The sequence below is a fragment of the Jaculus jaculus genome, chromosome 2 (genome assembly GCF_020740685.1).
Source record: "Jaculus jaculus isolate mJacJac1 chromosome 2, mJacJac1.mat.Y.cur, whole genome shotgun sequence".
NCBI classification, from domain to species: Eukaryota; Metazoa; Chordata; class Mammalia; order Rodentia; family Dipodidae; genus Jaculus; species Jaculus jaculus.
The window spans coordinates 193,687,169-193,706,779 of record NC_059103.1 but is presented as its reverse complement, the minus strand read 5'-3'; the positions used below and the strand labels follow the sequence as shown (position 1 = coordinate 193,706,779).

At 41.2% G+C, this 19,611-nt stretch overlaps 1 protein-coding gene and 1 non-coding gene across 3 annotated transcripts in view; one reads left to right on the top strand and one right to left on the bottom strand.

Annotated features, from left to right (window-relative positions):
- Atad2 (ATPase family AAA domain containing 2) overlaps positions 1–19,611 on the top strand; it is a 65,758-nt gene that overhangs the window by 41,461 nt on the left and 4,686 nt on the right. For both annotated transcript variants that reach the window (XM_045143651.1, XM_045143652.1), the window contains exons 14-25: positions 656–815; positions 2,084–2,174; positions 3,756–4,070; positions 4,154–4,280; positions 5,021–5,207; positions 6,441–6,626; positions 7,985–8,120; positions 10,152–10,348; positions 11,341–11,500; positions 13,253–13,375; positions 13,479–13,622; positions 16,639–17,025. In XM_045143651.1, coding sequence (XP_044999586.1) covers positions 656–815; positions 2,084–2,174; positions 3,756–4,070; positions 4,154–4,280; positions 5,021–5,207; positions 6,441–6,626; positions 7,985–8,120; positions 10,152–10,348; positions 11,341–11,500; positions 13,253–13,375; positions 13,479–13,622; positions 16,639–17,025 — 2,213 coding nt within the window. The remainder of the gene's footprint in view (positions 1–655; positions 816–2,083; positions 2,175–3,755; positions 4,071–4,153; positions 4,281–5,020; positions 5,208–6,440; positions 6,627–7,984; positions 8,121–10,151; positions 10,349–11,340; positions 11,501–13,252; positions 13,376–13,478; positions 13,623–16,638; positions 17,026–19,611) is intronic.
- Positions 11,758–11,861, bottom strand: LOC123459072. The gene has a single exon (XR_006635998.1). It is a non-coding gene; the product is annotated as a U6 spliceosomal RNA (small nuclear RNA).

Here is a 19,611-nt window from a genome sequence, read left to right as displayed (position 1 = left end):
CTTATGCCTCTGACTACATGGGTCCTGGGGAATTGAACCGGGGTTCTTTGGCTTTGCAGGCAAGCGCCTTAACCACTAAGCCATTTCTCCCACCCTTTTTTTTTTTTCTCTTTATTTGAAAGAGGGAAGGAGAGAGAATGAGAATGGGCGTGCCAGGACTTTTAGCCAGTGCAAAAGAACTCCAGATGCATGTGCACCTTGGGTATCTGGCTTACAAGGGTCCTGGGGAATTGAACTAGGGTCTTGTGGCTTTGTAGGCAAGCACCTTAACCGCTAAGCCTTCTCTCCAGCCCACTTTACAGATTTTTTTTTAATTAATTTATTTATTTGAGAGCAACAGACACAGAGAGAAAGACAGATAGAGGGAGAGAGAAAGGATGGGCGCGCCAGGGCTTCCAGCCTCTGCAAACGAACTCCAGACGCGTGCGCCCCCTTGTGCATCTGGCTAACGTGGGACCTGGGGAACCGAGCCTCGAACCGGGGTCCTTAGGCTTCACAAGCAAGCGCTTAACCGCTAAGCCATCTCTCCAGCCCCACAGATTTTTTTTATGGTGAGAAAATTTCTTACATGCTTAATGTAGTAATTTAGTAAATGAAGAAATATTAGGGATATATTCTGTCTGTAGTATTAATTTTCTTTTGTTTTTACCCTTAGTTCAATTGTTTCCACCCTGCTAGCTCTTATGGATGGGTTGGACAACAGAGGAGAAATTGTGGTCATTGGTGCTACCAACAGACTAGATTCCATAGACCCTGCTTTGCGAAGGCCTGGTCGCTTTGACAGAGAATTTCTTTTCAGCCTACCTGATAAAGATGTAAGAATTCAATATTACTTAAATTTTAGCATCATGTTGCTTTTTATCATTAACAAATCTGAATACAATAAAAATTACAGGATTGGTTAGTTTTCTGTTGCAGTTGTTCAAAGAATTCAACTAGGGATTATGTATTATCTTTAATTATGGTAACCTACCTTCCTAATTACTTTCAAAATTCTTTAAGCACCCACAGCCTTGGGATGAGTTAGTTTTATTTCAGTGGCTTTATATATAGATAGATAGATATATATATATATTTAATTTATTTATTTGAGAGCGACAGACACAGAGAGAAAGACAGAGAGAGAGAGAGAGAGAGAGAGAGAATGGGCGCACCAGGGCTTCCAGCCTCTGCAAACGAACTCCAGACGCGTGCACCCCCTTGTGCATCTGGCTAATGTGGGACCTGGGGAACCAAGCCTTGAACCAGTGTCCTTAGGCTTCACAGGCAAGCACTTAACTGCTAGGCCATCTCTCCAGCCCTATTTCAGTGGCTTTAATGGATAGTCTTTAACCCGGTTACTAGCTTGGACCTTTCATTGAACACTTTCATATAGTTATGTTTTTAATTACATATGGTAAAGTCATTTAAAACTTCCTCAGAAGTAAGAAAATGTGAATAAAGCTCTTAATACTCTTGAAAATGTCTTAATATGCTTCATAACAAACAATACTTCATTATTTAATTTCTTTCCACATAATGATTATAAGCACTATAAATGGAAACCTGTTTAACAAATGAGTTACCTTAAATACTTACAGAAACGTCTTTTCTAAATTTATTATGTTTTATAAGTACTGATTCTTTAAAACTTATTTATTTGGGAGAGAGTGGGAGAGAGAGAATGAACGGGCATGCCATGTCATCCATCCACTGCAAATGAACTCCAGATGCATGTGCCCCCTTGGGCATCTGGCTTACATGGTTTCTGGGAAGTCAAACCTGGGTCCTTTGCCTTTGTAGGCAAGCGCCTTTACTGCTAAACCATCTCTCAAGCCATAAAATTTTGATAATCAAAAATAGTTTAAATCAAGATTATTCTAAGCCGAGTGTGGTAGCACACACGTTTAAGCCCAGCACTTGGGAGACAGAGGTAGAAGCTTTGCCATGTGTTTGAGGCCACCCTGAGACTCCATAGTGAATTTATGTCATCCTGGGCTAGATTGAGACCCTACCTCAAACCCCTCCCCCCCAAAAAAGATTATTTTAATCCAAAGAATACTTTATTATAGTTGTAAAGAATTAAAATTGGTTTCATTCATAGGCTCGAAAAGAAATTCTGAAGATTCATACAAGAGATTGGAATCCCAAACCTTTGGACTTATTTCTAGAAGAACTAGCCGAAAACTGTGTTGGTAAACATCGTTTTAAACAATTACAAGAAATGTTACATTCATTTCAAAAATGGCACAAATCTTAATTTTACCTTCAAGTTAGGTTTAAAGAAACACAAGACTAGCTAGGCATGGTGGCGCACAGCTGTAGTCCTGGCACTTGGAACATGAAGACAAGATAATTGCATTTTTTTTTTTTTTTTTTTTTTTTTGAGAGCGGCAGACACAGAGAGAAAGACAGATAGAGGGGAAGAGAGAGAGAATGGGCGCGCCAGGGCCTCCAGCCTCTGCAAACGAATACCAGACGCGTGCGCCCCCTTGTGCATCTGGCTAACGTGGGACCTGGGGAACCGAGCCTCGAACCGGGGTCCTTAGGCTTCACAGGCAAGCGCTTAACTGCTAAACCATCTCTCCAGCCCGATAATTGCAATTTTGAGGCCATCCTGGGATAACATGGCAAGACCCTTTCTTAGAATTTCTATTTTTTTTTTTTTTGGTTTTATTTTTATTCATTTATTTGAGAGCAACAGACAGAGAATGAGGCAGAGAGAGAGAGAGAGAGAATGGGCGCGCCAGGGCTGCCAGCCACTACAAACGAACTCCAGACGTGTGTGCCCCATTGTGCATCTGGCTAACGTAGGACCTGGGGAACCGAGCCTCAAACCAGGGTCCTTAGGCTTCACAGGCAAGCGCTTAACCGCTAAGCCATCTCTCCAGCCCAGAATTTCTTTCTTTATTATTTTTTTATCCCCCCCCTTCCCCGTGACCCCACCCGCCACCTCCGGGGTCTCACTGTATAGCCCAGACTTACTTGGAATTCACTGTGTAGTCTCAGGTCTTGAACTCACAGTGATCCCCATACCTCTGCCTCCTGAGTGCTGGAATTAAAGGCATGTGCCACCATACCCAGCTTGTATCTCATTTCTTATGATCAGTGTAGATGTGCCAGAATTGACACCTATCCTTCACATGTGGTTTTCACATTAGCCCTGTTATTAGGCAGTAGGGTTTCTATTGTAGTTGAAACATCGTCTGAGCATAAGTGAGTCTCCAAAGATAGTGTAGTAAATGACAAAGTGATATTTGCAAATAGTGTCATTTAAAAATTTTTGCTCTTCCATCTCTCCAGTCCTGAATACAACATTTTTATCTTCATTTTGCAAATGACCAAACCAAGGCTTGGTCATTGAAGTATATATTTACTGCTGCTTTCCCACTAGTGACAACTGGAGAGGAAGTCTGTATGAATAAAGAACATGCATTGTGAGAAAATGAAATCTATAGAACATGGAAAAAAAAATTGTTGCTCTTTTTCCTGTACATTGTATTTCACAAGTCACTGATTTGTTGGTGTTATTACCTCTATTGAAGTTCATTTTGTCAATAAGAAATTTTAGTCTTGTAGCTTTTAAATATTTGTACTATTGTATGACTAGGCTAATTGGACTTTTGGGGGTAGAGTCTCACTATAGCCCAGGCTGACCTGGAATTTACTCTGCAGTCTCAGGATGGCCTTCAGGCTAATTTTTTGAATTGTCCTTTAATTATGACATGCTGGTAGTTCAGGGGTTATGTTTCATTTTCCTTGCTGCTTTGGATTAGGGTACTGTGGAGCAGACATGAAGTCAGTGTGTACCGAAGCGGCTCTGTGTGCGCTACGTCGACGTTACCCACAGATCTACACCACTAGTGAGAAGCTGCAGCTGGATCTCTCTTCAGTTAACATCTCAGCTAAGGATTTTGAGGTAGCTATGCAGAAGGTGATGCCAGCCTCCCAGAGAGCTGTGGCCTCGCCTGGGCAGGCACTGTCTCCCATTGTGAAGCCTCTCCTGCAAAGCACTGTTCACTTGATCTTGAAAGCCCTGCAGAAGGTATTTCCGCATGCAGAAATTGGAACAAACAAAGCTTTAAACTCAGGTATAAAACTTGATTGACTTGAACTGGAAGAGCTGAAGTATTATAAAAGAAAAATCACTAACATACCTTGTCGTATTTTACAGATGTTTCTTGTCCTCTTCTGCAAAGTGACGTGGCATTCAGTGACGACGATGCACCATCAGTGTTTGAAAATGGACCTGCTCCAAAATCCTTGAGTAAGACAGGAGAAAATTTTCTGCATTTGAATAGGTATACATTTTTTTTAAATGTCTTTGTTACTTTATTATTGCTGGAACAACAAAGCTGGCATCACATCAGCATAGAAGAAATCAAGAGGACACACAGTGCTTGGAGCCAAGCTAGTGGCCTTCCCTCGTGGTCCTTCTTCCAGCAAGGCTTCTGGTCTTCCCAACTGGGGATTGAGAAGTTAAACATAGGAGTCTGTGGTGCTCATTTTGCATTCAAATTATAGCAAGGAAATACTTTGTTATGTACATTCCCAAAAAATAAGTGAGATTTGCTTGACCAGGTAAAAGTTGCTAAACAACTAGCTTTTTAAATACATACATACATTCAAACACACACACACTTTTTTCACAAAATGTGGGGGCGGGGGTAGAGAGAATGGACACACCAGGGCTTCCAGCCACTGCAAACAAACTCCAGATGCATGCGCCCCCTTGTGCATCTGGCTAGTTTGGGTCCTGGAGAACAGAACCTGGGTTCTTTGACTTTGCAGGCAAATGCCTCAGCTGCTAAGCCATCCCTCCAGCCAATAGCTAGCTTTTTGTTTAATTTGAAATATCAGAAATTTATGTTGCTCTTGTCACTATATAAAACGTTCCTAAGAATCTGTGGGACTCATTTTGAACCAGAAACTATATGAACCATGTTATGATTAGCTAGTATACAAGACTTCTAAAGGCTTGTAAGTGGTAATTTAAGGAAAACGAACTTTTGTCTAAAACATAGCTTATTTACTCTTTCAGAAACGCCTGTTACCAACCTATGTCTTTTCGACCAAGAATACTGATAGTGGGAGAGCCAGGATTTGGACAGGCTTCTCACTTGGCCCCAGCTGTCATCCATGCATTGGAAAAACTTACTGTGTATACATTAGACATTCCTGTTCTTTTTGGAGTCAGTGCTACAACCCCTGAAGAAACATGTGCTCAGGTAATTTGTTTCCCAGAGAAATAAGCTATTCGTAAACTGTAGTCAGTCTGCCAGAGACAAGGTCTGGAATTGCTGCCTTTTTTTTTTTTTTTTTTTTTTGTCCTTCTGATATCTAACTAGGTGTATAAGATAGAACTATACAGAATTGCTTAATCATTAGAGTATAGTGTTATCCCACATAAGCAATAATATCTCTGATGTTAAGCAGAGTTTTTAGATCTCTGCCTTGTTTTTTCTGTTTGCAAAATGAGATAATTTGGCTGTTGTAAGAATTTAAGTACTTCAAACAATGATCATGCCTTAGTTTTCAGATATTCTATACTTTACTATATTTACTTTTTAATATTTTATTTGAGAAAGAGGCAGATAGAGCGAATGTGTGTGTCAGGGCCTCTAGCAGATGAACTCTAGATGCATGCACCACTTTGTGTATCTGGTTTATGTGAGTACTGGGGAATTGAACCTGGGTCCTTAGCCTTCACAGGCAAGTAGCTTAACCTCTAAGCCATCTCTCCAGCCCCTATATTTACTTTCTAAAAAATAATTTATTTAAAAGCAGAGAGAGATTGAATGAAAATGGGCATGCCAGGGCCTGTAGCCACTACCAATTCCAGATGCATGCACCACTCTGTACATCTGGCTTTATGTGGGTACTGCAGACTCGAACCCCAGTCATTAGACATTGAAGGCAAGCTACTTAGCCACTGAGCCACCTTTCCAGTCCTATATTTTCTCCCCCTCCCCTCTGGTTTTTCAAGGTAGGGTCTCACTCCAGCTCAGGCTGACCTGGAATTCACTCTGTACTCCAGGGTGGCCTTGAACTCACTGGGGTCCTGGGGAATTGAACCTCAGTCCTTAGGCTTTGCCTGTAAGTGTCTTAACTGCTAAGCCATCTCTCTAGACCCCTTTTAATTTATTTGAGAAGGAAAATTGGCATTTATTTACTTTCTATTATAACTATAAAAAAAGAAAACATGTATATATTTGTTTAGCATTAATTATCTTAATAGAATAATTTATATTCAACTGTTTTTTTTAATTGCCTAAAGCAATTATTTTCTCCATGATGAGACTTAACAAAAACAAAGGAAGTTGTAGTATCTTTGGAAAAGTAAAGCATTTGAAAAGTGTGAGGATTTTATATATTTCTGATGAACATTCTTTCAAGCTAATGGAGCTAGTATTATTAGTGTGATGACTAAAACTGAATGTATTGGTTTTCTTTTTTATTAGATGATTCGTGAAGCAAAGAGAACAGCCCCGAGTATAGTCTATGTTCCACATATCCACTTGTGGTGGGAAATAGTTGGACCAACACTCAAAGCGACATTCATCACATTATTACAGAACATTCCTTCATTTGCCCCAGTTTTACTACTTGCAACTTCAGACAAACCCTATTTTGCACTGCCAGAAGAGGTAATTTATGGGGAGAAGAATGATTATCTTTTAAAAGGAAAGTTGTTTGTATGAAAGTAAAAGTAACTTACATTAAAATAAGTGCTACTGAAGTAAGTAAAGCAATAAGGAAAACATTTCTCACCAGCTCTACCAGTGCTAACTATTTGGCTTATGTGCTCATAGGGCAAGATGATGGTGTGTGTGTGGTAAGCTGATGGTCCTTTTTTCCTCTTGGGAAAATGGCATTACATTATGCATCCCGGTCTGGTTTATTTACCTATTAGTGTGTCTTCTGTATTAATGCTTGTCAACTCAAGAACTGCACGGTGTGCCAGGTGTGGAAGTGCACACCTTTACTCCCAGCAATTTGGGAGGCCAAAGTAGGAAGATCATCGTGAGTTTGAGGCCACCCTGAGAGTACACAGTGAATTCCAGGTCAGCCCAGGCTAGAGTTGATACCCTACATCATGAAAAAAAAAGAAGGGGCAAAAACTGCAAGGCCTTTATGCTTATTTATTTCAGAGAGCAGTACAGATAGAAAAGGGGAATGAATGGGCAATCCAGGGCCTCCCGCCACTACAAATGAACTCCAGATGCATGTGCCACCTTGTGCATTTGACTTACCTAGGTACTGGGGAATCGGACCTGGGTCCTGAGGCTTCACAGACAAATGTCTTAATCTGTTAATCCATCTCTCCAGCCTTTCATTATGTTTTTGTTTGTTTTGTTTTGGTTTTGGCTTTTCAAGGTAGGGTCTCTAGCTCAGGCTGACCTGGAATTCACTACCTGGAATTCACTATGTAGTCTCAGGGTGGTCTCAAACTCACTGTGATCTTCCTACCTCTGCCTCCTGAGTGCTGGGATTACAGGCGTGTGCCGCCACACCTGGCCATGGTGATAACATTTGTAAATTGAAGAATAACTGTACTGTTTTGCCAGTAGCTGCACCATTCTGCATTCCTGCCAACAGTCCACCAGGCTTTCAGTTTCTCCACATCCAACCAGCACTTTGATTTTTCAGCCTTTACTTTTCATGAATAGCAGTCGTTGCTTTCTCAGTCCTTACCTCTCACTGTGGGTCATACAGTGAATTATATGACCTCGATAAGTCCTTTAAGAAAGATAGTATTATGTCAGTTGCTCTACTATAGTGTGGATTTTTTACTCTTAGCAATCTTACTTTATTCAGTTAATCTAGATACATGGTTTGTACACAATAATTCATCTTAATTTTAAACACTTAAAAGTAGTTATTTAAATTTTTGTTTAAAATATGTATGTATCCTGCTATTGGATTAAATAATGCATACATGTTGTGTGCTTGTGTGCATTGACTACATATATATATCCTGTATATGTTGTATTTCTTTTTGAAGGTACAAGAATTGTTTACCCAGGATTGTGGGGAGATTTTTAATGTCCAGTTACCAGGTAAAGAAGAAAGAACAAAATTTTTTGAAGATTTAATTCTAAAACAAGCTGCTAAGCCTCCTGTATCAGAAAAGAAAGCAGGTTAGTTAACTATTTTGACCACTGAACCATTTTCCCAGCCGCAAGTTAACTATTTTAAAGTTAATAGGCAGAAGTTTTAAGAAAGTAGGACTAAAATAGCAATTAATATTGTTGACATGTTTAATAGCACAAGCTCAAACCTCAATCGTGGGGAGAAGGGACTCAGTCTTGAGGATGCCACTGATACTGCTTTAAAAGAAAACTGTGCTTCCTGAGAAATAGACTAGAGTTCTTTTTGTTTGTTTGTTTTTGTTTTTTGAGGTAGGGTCTCACTCTAGCCCAGGCTGACCTGGAATTCACTATGGAGTCTCAGGGTGACCTCGAACTCAAGGTGATTCTCCTAGTTCTGCATCCCGAGTGCTGGGATTAAAGGCGTTCGCCACCACGCCCGGCTAAACTAGAGTTCTTGAAGCACACAATTGTATTACACTGTATAGTTAGTTCTAGTCTGTTTCCAAGCTCATTTTTAGTGCTGTATTTTTACCTATACCACTACCACTTCTTTGTTACAAAGCTTTTGTTTTGTTTTGCTTTTCCAAGATAAGGGTCACTTCTCTAGCCTAAGCGCACCTGGAATTCACTGTGTAGTTTTAGCATGGCCTCGAACTCAAAGCAATCCTCCTACCTCAGTTTCCCTAGTGGTAGGATTAATGATAAGTGCTGCCATACTTGGCTTCTAAGTTTAAAACACTCACTATCTTACAGTTTCATTTAAAGTTTTTTTAATAATACATCTAGCTCGATTCTTCTTTTCTGTTTAAAGAACCACTTAACTTTTTCATACTGCTGGTAGAACATTCGGATGTCTCGGGGTTTTATGTTTGTTTTTCAAGGTAGGGTCTTGCTCTAGCTCAGGCTGGCCTGGAACTCATAGCCATCCTCCTACCTCTGCCTCCCATGTGCTAGGATTAACAGCATGTGCCACCATGCCTGGCTATTATCTTTTACTCTTCCCTCAAGTTGCCAGCTTATTTTGGCAAAACACTCACTTTCCATTTTCAACCCCTAATATTCATTGAATATCTGTTTAAAGAATACTATTTTAAAATTTTAATTTGGGGCTGGGTAGATGGCTCAGTAGTCAAGGCATTTGCCTGCAATGCCTAATGACCCAGGTTTGATTCTCCATTACCCATGTAAAGCTAGATGCACAAAGTGGCATATGCATCTGGGGTTCATTTGCGGCAGCAGGAGGCCCTGGCACACTCTTTCTATCTCCTCTCCTCTCTATGATTGCAAAATAAATAAAAAATTTTTTTTAATATTTATATGCTGGGCATGGTGGTTCACACCATTAATCCTAGCACCCGGGAGGCAGAGGTAGGAGGATCACAGTGAGTTCAAGGGCACCCTGAGACTACATAGTGAGTTCCAGGTCAGCCTGGGCTAGTGTGAAACCCTACCTCAAAAAAATATATGTGTGTGTGTGTGTGTGTGTGTATGTGCACATGCCTGGTTTCAAAGTTGTTTGTGTTTTTCAAGGTAAGGCTTCCCTCTAGCCCAGGCTGACCTGAAATTCACTATGTAGTCTCAGGGTGGCTTTAAACTCATGGTGATCCTCCTACCTCTGCCTCCCAAGTACTGGGATTACAAGTGTGAGCCACCATGCCCAGCCTGATTTCAAAGTTTTGATAGCTTTTTATTAACAATTTTCATACGTGTATATAATGTGTTTTGATCATAATCCCCTTCCATTTTGTTCCCCACCCCCATATGCCTTTCTGCATAACCCCTTTTCCAACTTGTTCTAGTTTGATTTCTTTTTCTTTTTTCCTGTCTATCAACCACTCAATGTCTCAATTCATCTTAACATGGAACAGTAATTTTGGCAGTTAAGTGTTCCAAATTACACGTTACCAGTTACTTTTGGAGGGGACTGAGTAGTAGAGCTGATAGCATTACTTAGCTAAATTCTTAGATTCCTCATAGATGTCGGGATAGTCCATCAGAGCCTGATGCAATTTCCATTGAATCATTTGTGACCTTCAGTATTGCTGTGATTAATAATGAAAATCTTCCGTTTGTATGAAGTTTTGCAGGCCTTGGAGGTACTCCCAATTGCACCACCACCTGAGCCAAGGCCATTGACAGCAGAAGAAGTGAAAAAACTAGAAGAACAAGAAGAAGACACGTTTAGAGAACTGCGGATTTTCTTAAGAAATGTCACACATAGGCTTGCTATTGATAAGCGATTCCGAGTTTTCACTAAGCCAGTTGATCCTGATGAGGTATTAATTTGATCTTTGGGTCAAATGTGTTCTAACCTGTAATGCTTTAAGATCAGGATATTTGAATAGTTCATACAGTTCCCTGTACTACTCTGAACTTATTTTCTCCATATGGAAGCATACTGATTTAGTGTCTTAAGCACAAGAGTCTTTTAAGAGCTCCTGATACATTTTCCTTTCTTGCAGAGAACACAAAATTAACTTCTCCACCCATCCAGGCATTCTAAAAGGTGTTTTTTAGTTTTTCCAGGTAGGGTCTCACTGTAGCCCAGGCTAACCTGGTATTCACTATGTAGTCCCAGGATAGCCTCGAATTCACTAATCCTCCTACCTCTGCCTCCTGAGTGCTAGGATTAAAGGTATTATACCACACATCCAGCCTCTGAAAATGTAATGCTATGTTACACAGAATTAAAATTATTGTTTTTTTGGTTTTGGTTTTGGTTTTCCAAGGTAGGGTCTCACTGTAGCTCAGGCTGACCTGGAATTCACTGTGTAGTCTCAGAGTGGCCTTGAACTCATGGCGATCCTCCTACCTCTGTCTCCCGAGTGCTGGGATTAAAGGTGTGTGCCACCATGCCCGCCACAGAGTAAAATTGAACTGAGAGTCAGTTATTTTGTATGTTCTGAAGTATATGTAGTCCAGGACATTCTCTCTTAGCCCAGATGACCCAGGAGCTCACTATCCTGTCAGCCTCTTGAGTGCTAGGATTACAGGCATGCATCACTATGCTTACTATCATGGTTAGTTGTTGAAAGTGACAGTGAAGGATGGGTGACAGTTGCATGGGCAAAGAGATGATAGGATTTAGAGATGAACAATGCAGCTGTTAAGGACAGGAGTCAATATAAAGCAGAAATAGCCTTTGATAGTGCCAGATAGTGTTTTTATCTGTTCTATTTTCTCTGTATTACCTTGGCAGGGTATCTTAAGTCAAATGTTTTCTGTGTACAGAGTTAATTAGTGATTTGGTCATTTGCTTGAATTTTAGGTTCCTGATTATGTCACTGTAATAAAGCAACCGATGGACCTTTCATCTGTAATCAGTAAAATTGACTTACATAAATATCTGACCGTGAAAGACTATTTGAGGGATATTGATCTGATCTGTAGTAATGCTTTAGAATACAATCCAGATAGAGATCCTGGAGGTGAGCATTAGTTAATTTCTTTTGGTGCAGTATGGGAACTACTAATACCTAATGAGGGTTTTTTTTTTTCCTAATGTTAAGTGGTATAGTATAAATATTTTCTTGTCAGTGCCATTTAATCTTCACAACAGCCTTAACCCATTCTACAGATGAAAAAAAATGAAGTTTATGAAGAGTCAAGCCTTTTTCAAGGTCACACTGCCAGGAAAGGGCAAAGGCATTGAACACAGCTTTGTTTCACTCCTGAACTTTGTTTGTCTATTTTGGAACAGTTCCCAAATTTGCATGTCATCCTTCTTCAGGGGCCATGTTAATAATCTCTTGTCATTCCAATTTTAGTACATGCTACCAGAGCAAAAACTCACTCCCAAATTTCTGAATGTTAGCAATGACATGTCCTCTAATGAGATATAAAATGCATTGCTTATTTTGTATAACTTTACCAAAGTGGAGAAAAATATTTTAAAGGGTTTTTAAATATATATATCTTTTTGTTTATGTGTAATGAGAGAATGGTTACACTAGACCCTCTTGCCACTGCAAACAAACTCCAGATGCACACACCACTTTCTACTTCATGTGTGGCTTTATGTGTATACTAAGTTAAATCTCACTCTAGGCCAGGCTGACCTGAAACTGTACGTCCAGGCTGGCCTTGAAATCATGGTGGTCTCCCTACCTCTGCTTCCTGGGTGCTGGGCTTAAAGGCATGCATGCACTACCATGCCTGACTCCATCGTGGGTTTTGTTTGTTTGCTTTCTTGTTTAGGATTTTGTTTTTTATTTATTAGAGAGCAGCTGACAGAGAAAGAGGCAGATAGAGAATGGGCACACCAGGGCCTCCAGCCACTGCAAACAAGCTCTAGATGCATGTGCCACCTTGTGCATCTGGCTTATGTGGGTCCTGAGGAACCGAGCTTCAAACTAGGCTCCTTAGGTTTCTCAGGCAAATGCCTTAACTACTAAGCCACCTCTCCAGCCATTGATGGTCCTATTGGCTGTTCCAGTTTTCTTGAGATAGGGTCTCCTGAAGCCCATATGGCCTTAAAATTGCTCTGTTGTCAAAGACATCTCTGAACCCATCCTCCTGTCTATGTCTCCCAAATGCTGAAATAAAAAGCATACTGGAATTCTGTGCTCTAATTCCTTTTTTTTTTTAATTCAGAGAAATCATTTTAATTTAATTTTTAATTTTTTATAATTAACAATTTCCCTGATTGTAAAAAATATCCCATGGTAATTCCCTTCTTACCCCACTTTCCCCTTTGAACTCCATTCTCTATTATGTCCCTTCCCCCTCTCAGCCTCTCTTTTATTTTGATGTCATCATCTTTTCCTCCTATTATGATGTGTAGGTAGTGTCAGGCACGGTGAGGTCATGGATATCCAGACCATTTTGTGTCTGGAGGAGCCTACCCTTCCTTTGGCTCTTACATTCTTTCCACCACTGCTTCCGTAATGGACCTTGAGCCATGGAAGGTGTGATAGAGATACTGTAGTGCTTAGCACTCCTCAATGCAGAGAAATCTTAATAGGACACAGCAATAAAATTGTTTGGGTATAGTCTGTAGTATTGAATCAAATCTCCCACGATATTAGATGAACACTATAAACTGAATAACACAATTCTAGTCACTTGAACTATTTGTGGTAAAGCTAAAGGAATTTTAATAGCTTTGATCTTCAGTCACTATATTTCTTTGAGAAAGTCATAAAGTGAGAAAGTTAAGAATAGTATTCTTTGCATCTCAGATCGTCTTATTAGACACAGAGCCTGTGCTTTAAGGGATACTGCATATGCAATAATTAAAGAAGAGCTTGATGGAGATTTTGAGCGGCTGTGTGAAGAAATTCAAGAATCTAGAAAGAAAAGAGGTAGGATCCTGAAGAAGACCCTGTGCATGAGTTCTTGGGGCTCATGCTTTGTCTGAGCTTGAGTCTGGGGAGTCCTTACTTGTCCTGTCTGATTGTTTAAAAGGTTGCAGCTCCTCCAAATACGCACCATCCTACTATCATGTGATGCCAAAGCAAAATCCTAGTCTTGGTGGCGATAAAAAGTCAGATCAAGAACAGAGCGAGAAGCTAAAGGCAGCCAGTGCTCCTGTGGCTTGCAGCACACCTGGTATGTGTTCTTAGGGTAATCTTCCATTCGTGGAATTCTAACTTCTTTGGATTTTCAAGGTCACCTCTCACTCTAGCCCAGGCTGACCTGGAATTCACTATGTAGTCACAGGGTGGCCTTGAGCTCATGGCAATCCTATCTCTGCCTCCCATGTGCTGGGATTAAAGGCGTGCATTGCTATGCCTGGCTTTCACCTTTATTCTGTTTCTACTTTCACTTGTCACTTTTGGGGGGATTTTTTTGTTTTTTACATTTCATTTAAGAGGGAATGGTTGCATCAGGACCTCTAGCCACCTCAAACTCCAGATGCACTTATGTGGGTAGAGGGGAAATGAACCTTGGTCCTTAGGCTTCTCAGGAAAGCACTTTAACTGCTGAGCCATGTAGCTCTTCAGCTTTGTTTTCTTTTTTGTTGTTGTTGTGTGGTTGTTGGCTTCTTTTGGTGGTGGTTGTTTTTAGGTAGGGCCTCACTATAGCCCAGGCCAGCTTTGAATTTACTCTGTATTTTCAGGCTGGCCTTGAACTTACAGTGATCTTCCTAACCTTGTCTCCCCAGTGCTGAGATAAAGGTGTGTGCCACCACACCTGGCTTTCACTTGTCTTTATTAATAAAATAAATTGAATATTTTATTAATATTAAAGCAACTTTACATTCTTGAACAAATAAAGCTTATGTTATACCTTGGAATTCCAGTTTACCACCTAATTATGGGTCGGCTTGATTTGTAACTGATTTTTTTTTTAGTTTAATAGTTTTCTATTCTGCAAGTACAGGCAGTTTGGTGCCATTATTAGGCTCATCCATGACCTACCCCCTCCCCATTGGCTCCTCCTTGTTGAGGTATATGGGTCGTACATTGTGGGGTTGGCCCAGTTATTGGTATGATAAATGTCTCTGTATATCATGACCCAGCATGTGGCTCTGACATTCTTCCTGTCCCCTCTTCCGCAAAATTTCCCTGAGCCATGTTGGGTTCATTTATGGTCTGCTTCAGTGATGAGGTGTTGGGGGCCTCTGGGGCTCTGGCTCTCAGATTTGGTAGGCGTTGATTTTTCTCTGTGTTGGTCTCCTTCCTCTTTGTGCTGGTATCCGGTTCATCAGGAAAACATCACCCTTGCTTGTTTCGCCAATTTTCTTTAGTTTCAGTCGGGCCCCTTTTGAGGTATGTTGGGGCAGCTCTCTCCTTAGGATCTGCATCTATCTGAAAAAGAGAAGCAGATTCTCCAATGGAGAGTAAGTTAGCATCTGTAAAAATAACTGATTTTTTAAAAAATATTTTTATTTACTTAGTTATTTGAAAGAGAATGGGCACGTGAAGGCCTCTAGCCACTGCAAACAAGGTCCAGATGAATGTGCCACCTTGTGCACCTGGCTTTCATGTGTACTGGGGAATTTAACCTGGGTCCTTAGGCGTTGTAGGCAAGTGCCTTGACTGCTAAGCCATCTCTCCAGCCTTGTAACTGGTTTTTGTTTCCTATTAATCTTGGTCTGTTTTCTATTTCCAGTTACCCTTTTTGTTAGCATGTAGCTCCACTGATTACTCCTTCCAAAGCCTGTGAGGTTTTCTAAGGCCTACCTTCCTTGGCAGGCTTTAATCCAAATTTAAGCTTCATATATATATCTGGCTCTGCCTCATAGGTCTTCATTCATTGCCTTGTTAGTATGCATGTGTTTCTGAGAGTATAATCTTCTGTAACTTAATTGCTGGTTTGTCCATTGTATTAATTGATTTGAAGTAAAGAGTAAAGCTCTTTTGTAAATGAAGAAAGGCAGCTAGGGAATAGAGGATGGAAAAAGAATCAGCAAGAGGCCTTCAATACCAAGAACTCTCTCAGTTACATCAACTCTAAGCTTGGAAATTGACTCCTAAAAAAAGAATTTCCCTGTTACATACTCAATAGGATTGTTTATATTCTACCAAAAGATATGAACAAAAATGGCCATGGAAGTAATTCAAATGCTTATATATGGTAGAATGAAAAGGTTGGGGTTATTAAGCAACAGCGAAATGATTAAACTACATTTAAAGGACATCCAACCTTTTGACATTGCACCATATCATTAGTATCTACAGATGGGTTAGGACTCATGCAGCCCCAGAGACAAAGGTTGGACTGTAAAGCAGAGTCTTTATAGCACTGGCTGACCTTGAATTCATAGTTATCCTTCTTCCTTGGCCTTCTAGTACTGTGACTTTGGCATGTGCCACCACACCAGACAATTTGAAGGCACTTCTATTAGGTGTTTAAGACTCACCTGGATTTCTTTTTTTTTTTTAATAAATGTTCTCATCATGCTTTTTTTAAAAAAAAATTTTATTTATTTATTTATTTGAGAGCGGCAGACACAGAAAGACAGATAGAGGGAGAGAGAGAGAGAATGGGTGCGCCAGGGCTTCCAGCCTCCGCAAACGAACTCCAGACACGTGCGCCCCTTTGTGCATCTGGCTAACGTGGGACCTGGGGAACCGAACCTCGAACCGGGGTCCTTAGGCTTCACAGGCAAGCGCTTAACCGCTAAGCCATCTCTCTAGCCCTCACCTGGATTTCTTATTACCTATTTCCACCCAAAATGTAAATAACCAGATCCTCCTTTTTCCATGGATTTTCAAGTTACTCAATATTTTTCAAGTATTTTCTTATTTCTTGGATCAGTAGGTTATTTTAGCAGGCTGTGGTGACATGTGCCTTTAATTGCAGCACTGAGGTAGGAAGATAGCTGTGAGTTCAAGGCCAGCATGAGACTTCATAGTGAATTCCAGGTCAGCCTGGGCTAGAGTGAGACTACCTCAGGCCAGGGTGGGAGGGGGATCATTTTATGATCCAGACCCTGCCTACTTCTGCATCGTCTTGCAGTCCTCTACTTTTGGATCGTTGGTTCAGCCACATAAAAACAACTGTGGTTTCTCAACCTCTTTATTTCATGGGGGTTTGCTTGTTGGCTCTCTTCTTTCTATCTTATTATTTAAAAAGTTATTAGATATTCTTTTTTTTTTTTTTTCCTAACCTCTTGAAGCTCAGTTGAAGAGAAAATTTCATAAGAAATCAAAATGGAGCGTAGGGTCCAAAGCAAAGCGAAGAAGAATATCACAGGCAAAAGATGAGAGCCAGAATGCTCAGGAAGAGCCGACCAGGAGTGATGGGGAGGAGGCGCAGGCTGCAGGCCTAGACCACCACGAGCCTCGAAACATGGGCGAGTCTTCAGTGGAGGACAGCGAGAGGCAGCACAGTGCCTCTGAAAGCAAAATAGACTTGGGAAATAATTCAGATACTTCCATTATTGAGAATGAACTTGAAGAATCAAGGAAAACCATAGAAAGTACGGAACTGAACACAGAGCATTGCAACGGAGACGCTTCCAGCTCTCAGGCCCTAGACACACCTGATGAGAGGGAAGCACAAGGCAAGTCTCACTTCAGAGTTCAATTACACATCCGTATGTTGCTTGTCGCTGTCTTTATAAGTGCAGGTGTTAGCTGAGTAGAAAAATCCAACATTGTGCTTATCACTGTGGTCATAAGTGTGCTTTGGCATTGGCACTTGTGGATCTGATCCTGTAGCTTGTTGTCCTGCAGCTTGTGATCTTGGATAATGCAGTTACCTTGTTTACATATCTGTAAGACTGGGATAGATAGTTACTGGATGGTTGGAGTATTTTGAGGACTGAATAAATAATCTACGTAGCTAGGGCCTGGCTGTGCAGCTTAAAATACTTGACAGGAAGCTGGGCATGGTAGCACATGCCTTTCATCCCAGGCAGGGGTAGGAGTATCATCATGAGTTCAAGACCAGCCTGAGCTAGAGTGACTCCCTACCTCAAAAAATTGGGGGTTAGGGGGGACTTGACAGGATACCCTTTTCCTTTTTTATAATTTTTTAAATATTTTTTTTTTGTTCATTTTTATTTATTTATTTGGGAGTGACAGAGAGAAAGAGGCAGAGAGAGGGAATGGGCACACCAGGGCTTCCAGCCACTGCAAACGAACTCCAGATGCGTGCGCCCCCTTGTGCATCTGGCTAACGTGGGTCCTGGAGAATCGAGCCTCGAACTGGGGTCCTTAGGCTTCACAGGCAAGCACTTAACCACTAAACCATCTCTCCAGCCCAGGATACCCTTTTTTTTTTTTTCCTTTGCATGTGGGGGATGTGTGTTGTGCACATGCATACAGAGGCTCTCCTCTGAGAGCTTCAGGCATCCTCCTCCATTGTTTTTCCAGGAAACATTCTTAAAGGAGTGTTTCACTGTGCTTGGAACTTATAGTTAGACTGGTGAACCAGGGAGCTCTAGCAGTTATCCTGTCTCCACCACACACAGGACTAGGTTACAGGCTATGCATGGGTTTCACATGGGTGCCCAGATCACACTCAGACTTAAGCTTCGCATAGCAAGGAATGTTACCAATGAGCTATCTTCGCTATCTTTTCACCCCTGCCCCCACCCTTTTTTTGTTTATTGGAGAGAGAGAGGCAAAGACTGAAAGAGGGAGAGAATGGACACACCTGGGCCTCCAGCCACTGCAAACCAGCTGCATGTGCCACCTTGTGCATCTGGCTTAAGTGAGTCTTGGAGAAGCAAACTGGTATCCTTTGGCTTTGCAGGCAAATGACTTAACTGCTAAGCTATCTCTCCAGCCCTCTTTTTTGTTTGTTTGTTTTCAAGGTAGGGTCTCCCTCTGGTCCAGACTGACCTGGAATTAACTCTGTAGTCTCAGGGTGGCCTTGAACTCACGCAATCCTCCTACCTCTGCCTCCCCAGTGCTGGGATTAAAGGCGTGCACCACCACACCCGGCTCTCCTTTTGTTTTTAAGCAAGGTAAGTAGTATAAGATTTTTTTGGGGAGGGGGGGTTAAGTAAGGTAGGCTCTCACTCTAGCCCAGGCTGACCTGCAATTCACTATGTCATCTCAGGGTGGCCTCAAACTCAACGGTGATTCTCCTATGTTTGCCTCCCCAGTACTGGGATTAAATGCATGCATCACCACGCCTAGCTATTTGTAGGGTCCTACTGTAGTTCTGGCTGACCTGGAATTCACTATGCAGTCTTAAGGTGTCCTCAAACTCTCAGATCTCTTTAAAGGTGTTGTACGCCACCACACCTGGCTTAGTATAAGAGTCTTAATGATAGAGAAGAGATTTTATCTACCATTATTCTTTTTCTCCCTCATATTGAATTATAGTCTGTTTGCATTCTGGTGATTTTGCTCCCTAACTTTTCCACTTAGATTAGTTATTTTAAAAATATGTATTATTGTCAGTCGTGGTGGTGCATGCCTTTAGTTCCAGCACCTGGGAGGCAGAGGTAGGAGGATCATCATGAGTTCGAGGCCACCCTGAGATTACATAGTGAATTCCAGGTCAGCCTCAGCTAGAGTGAGACCTTACCTCAAAACAAACAAAAAAAAATTTAAAAATGTATTATTTATTTTTTTGTTTGTTTGAGAGGGAGAAAAAGAGGCATATAAAGAGAGAATGGGGGCCTGGAGAGATGGCTTAGCAGTTAAGCACTTGCCTGTGAAGCCTAAGGACCCCGGTTTGAGGCTCAATTCCCTATGACCCACGTTAGCCAGATGCACAAGGGAGCACATGCGTCTGCAGTTCATTTGCAATAGCTGGAGGACCTGGCATACCCATTGTCTCTCTCACTCTGCCTGTTTCTCTCGTCTGTCACACTCAAATAAATTAAAATAAAGAAAGAAATGGCTTCTGGCCACTGCAAGTGAACTCCAGACACATCTACCACCTTGTGCATTTGGTTTTTTTGTGAGTAGGGGGGAATCGAACGTAGGTCCTTTTGCTTTGCAGGCAAAGCACCTTAAGTGCTTAGCCATATCTCTAGCTTGAGACTGATTCTTTTTGAATTTTTGGTAATAAATTTGATCGGATTATTTGGTTGTGGGAGGGGCAAAAGATCAAAAATTTATGTTGATGAAATAGTCAATAAATTACTGAGACTTAGGAGGTGTGGCATATTCTAGTGTGATTGCTTACA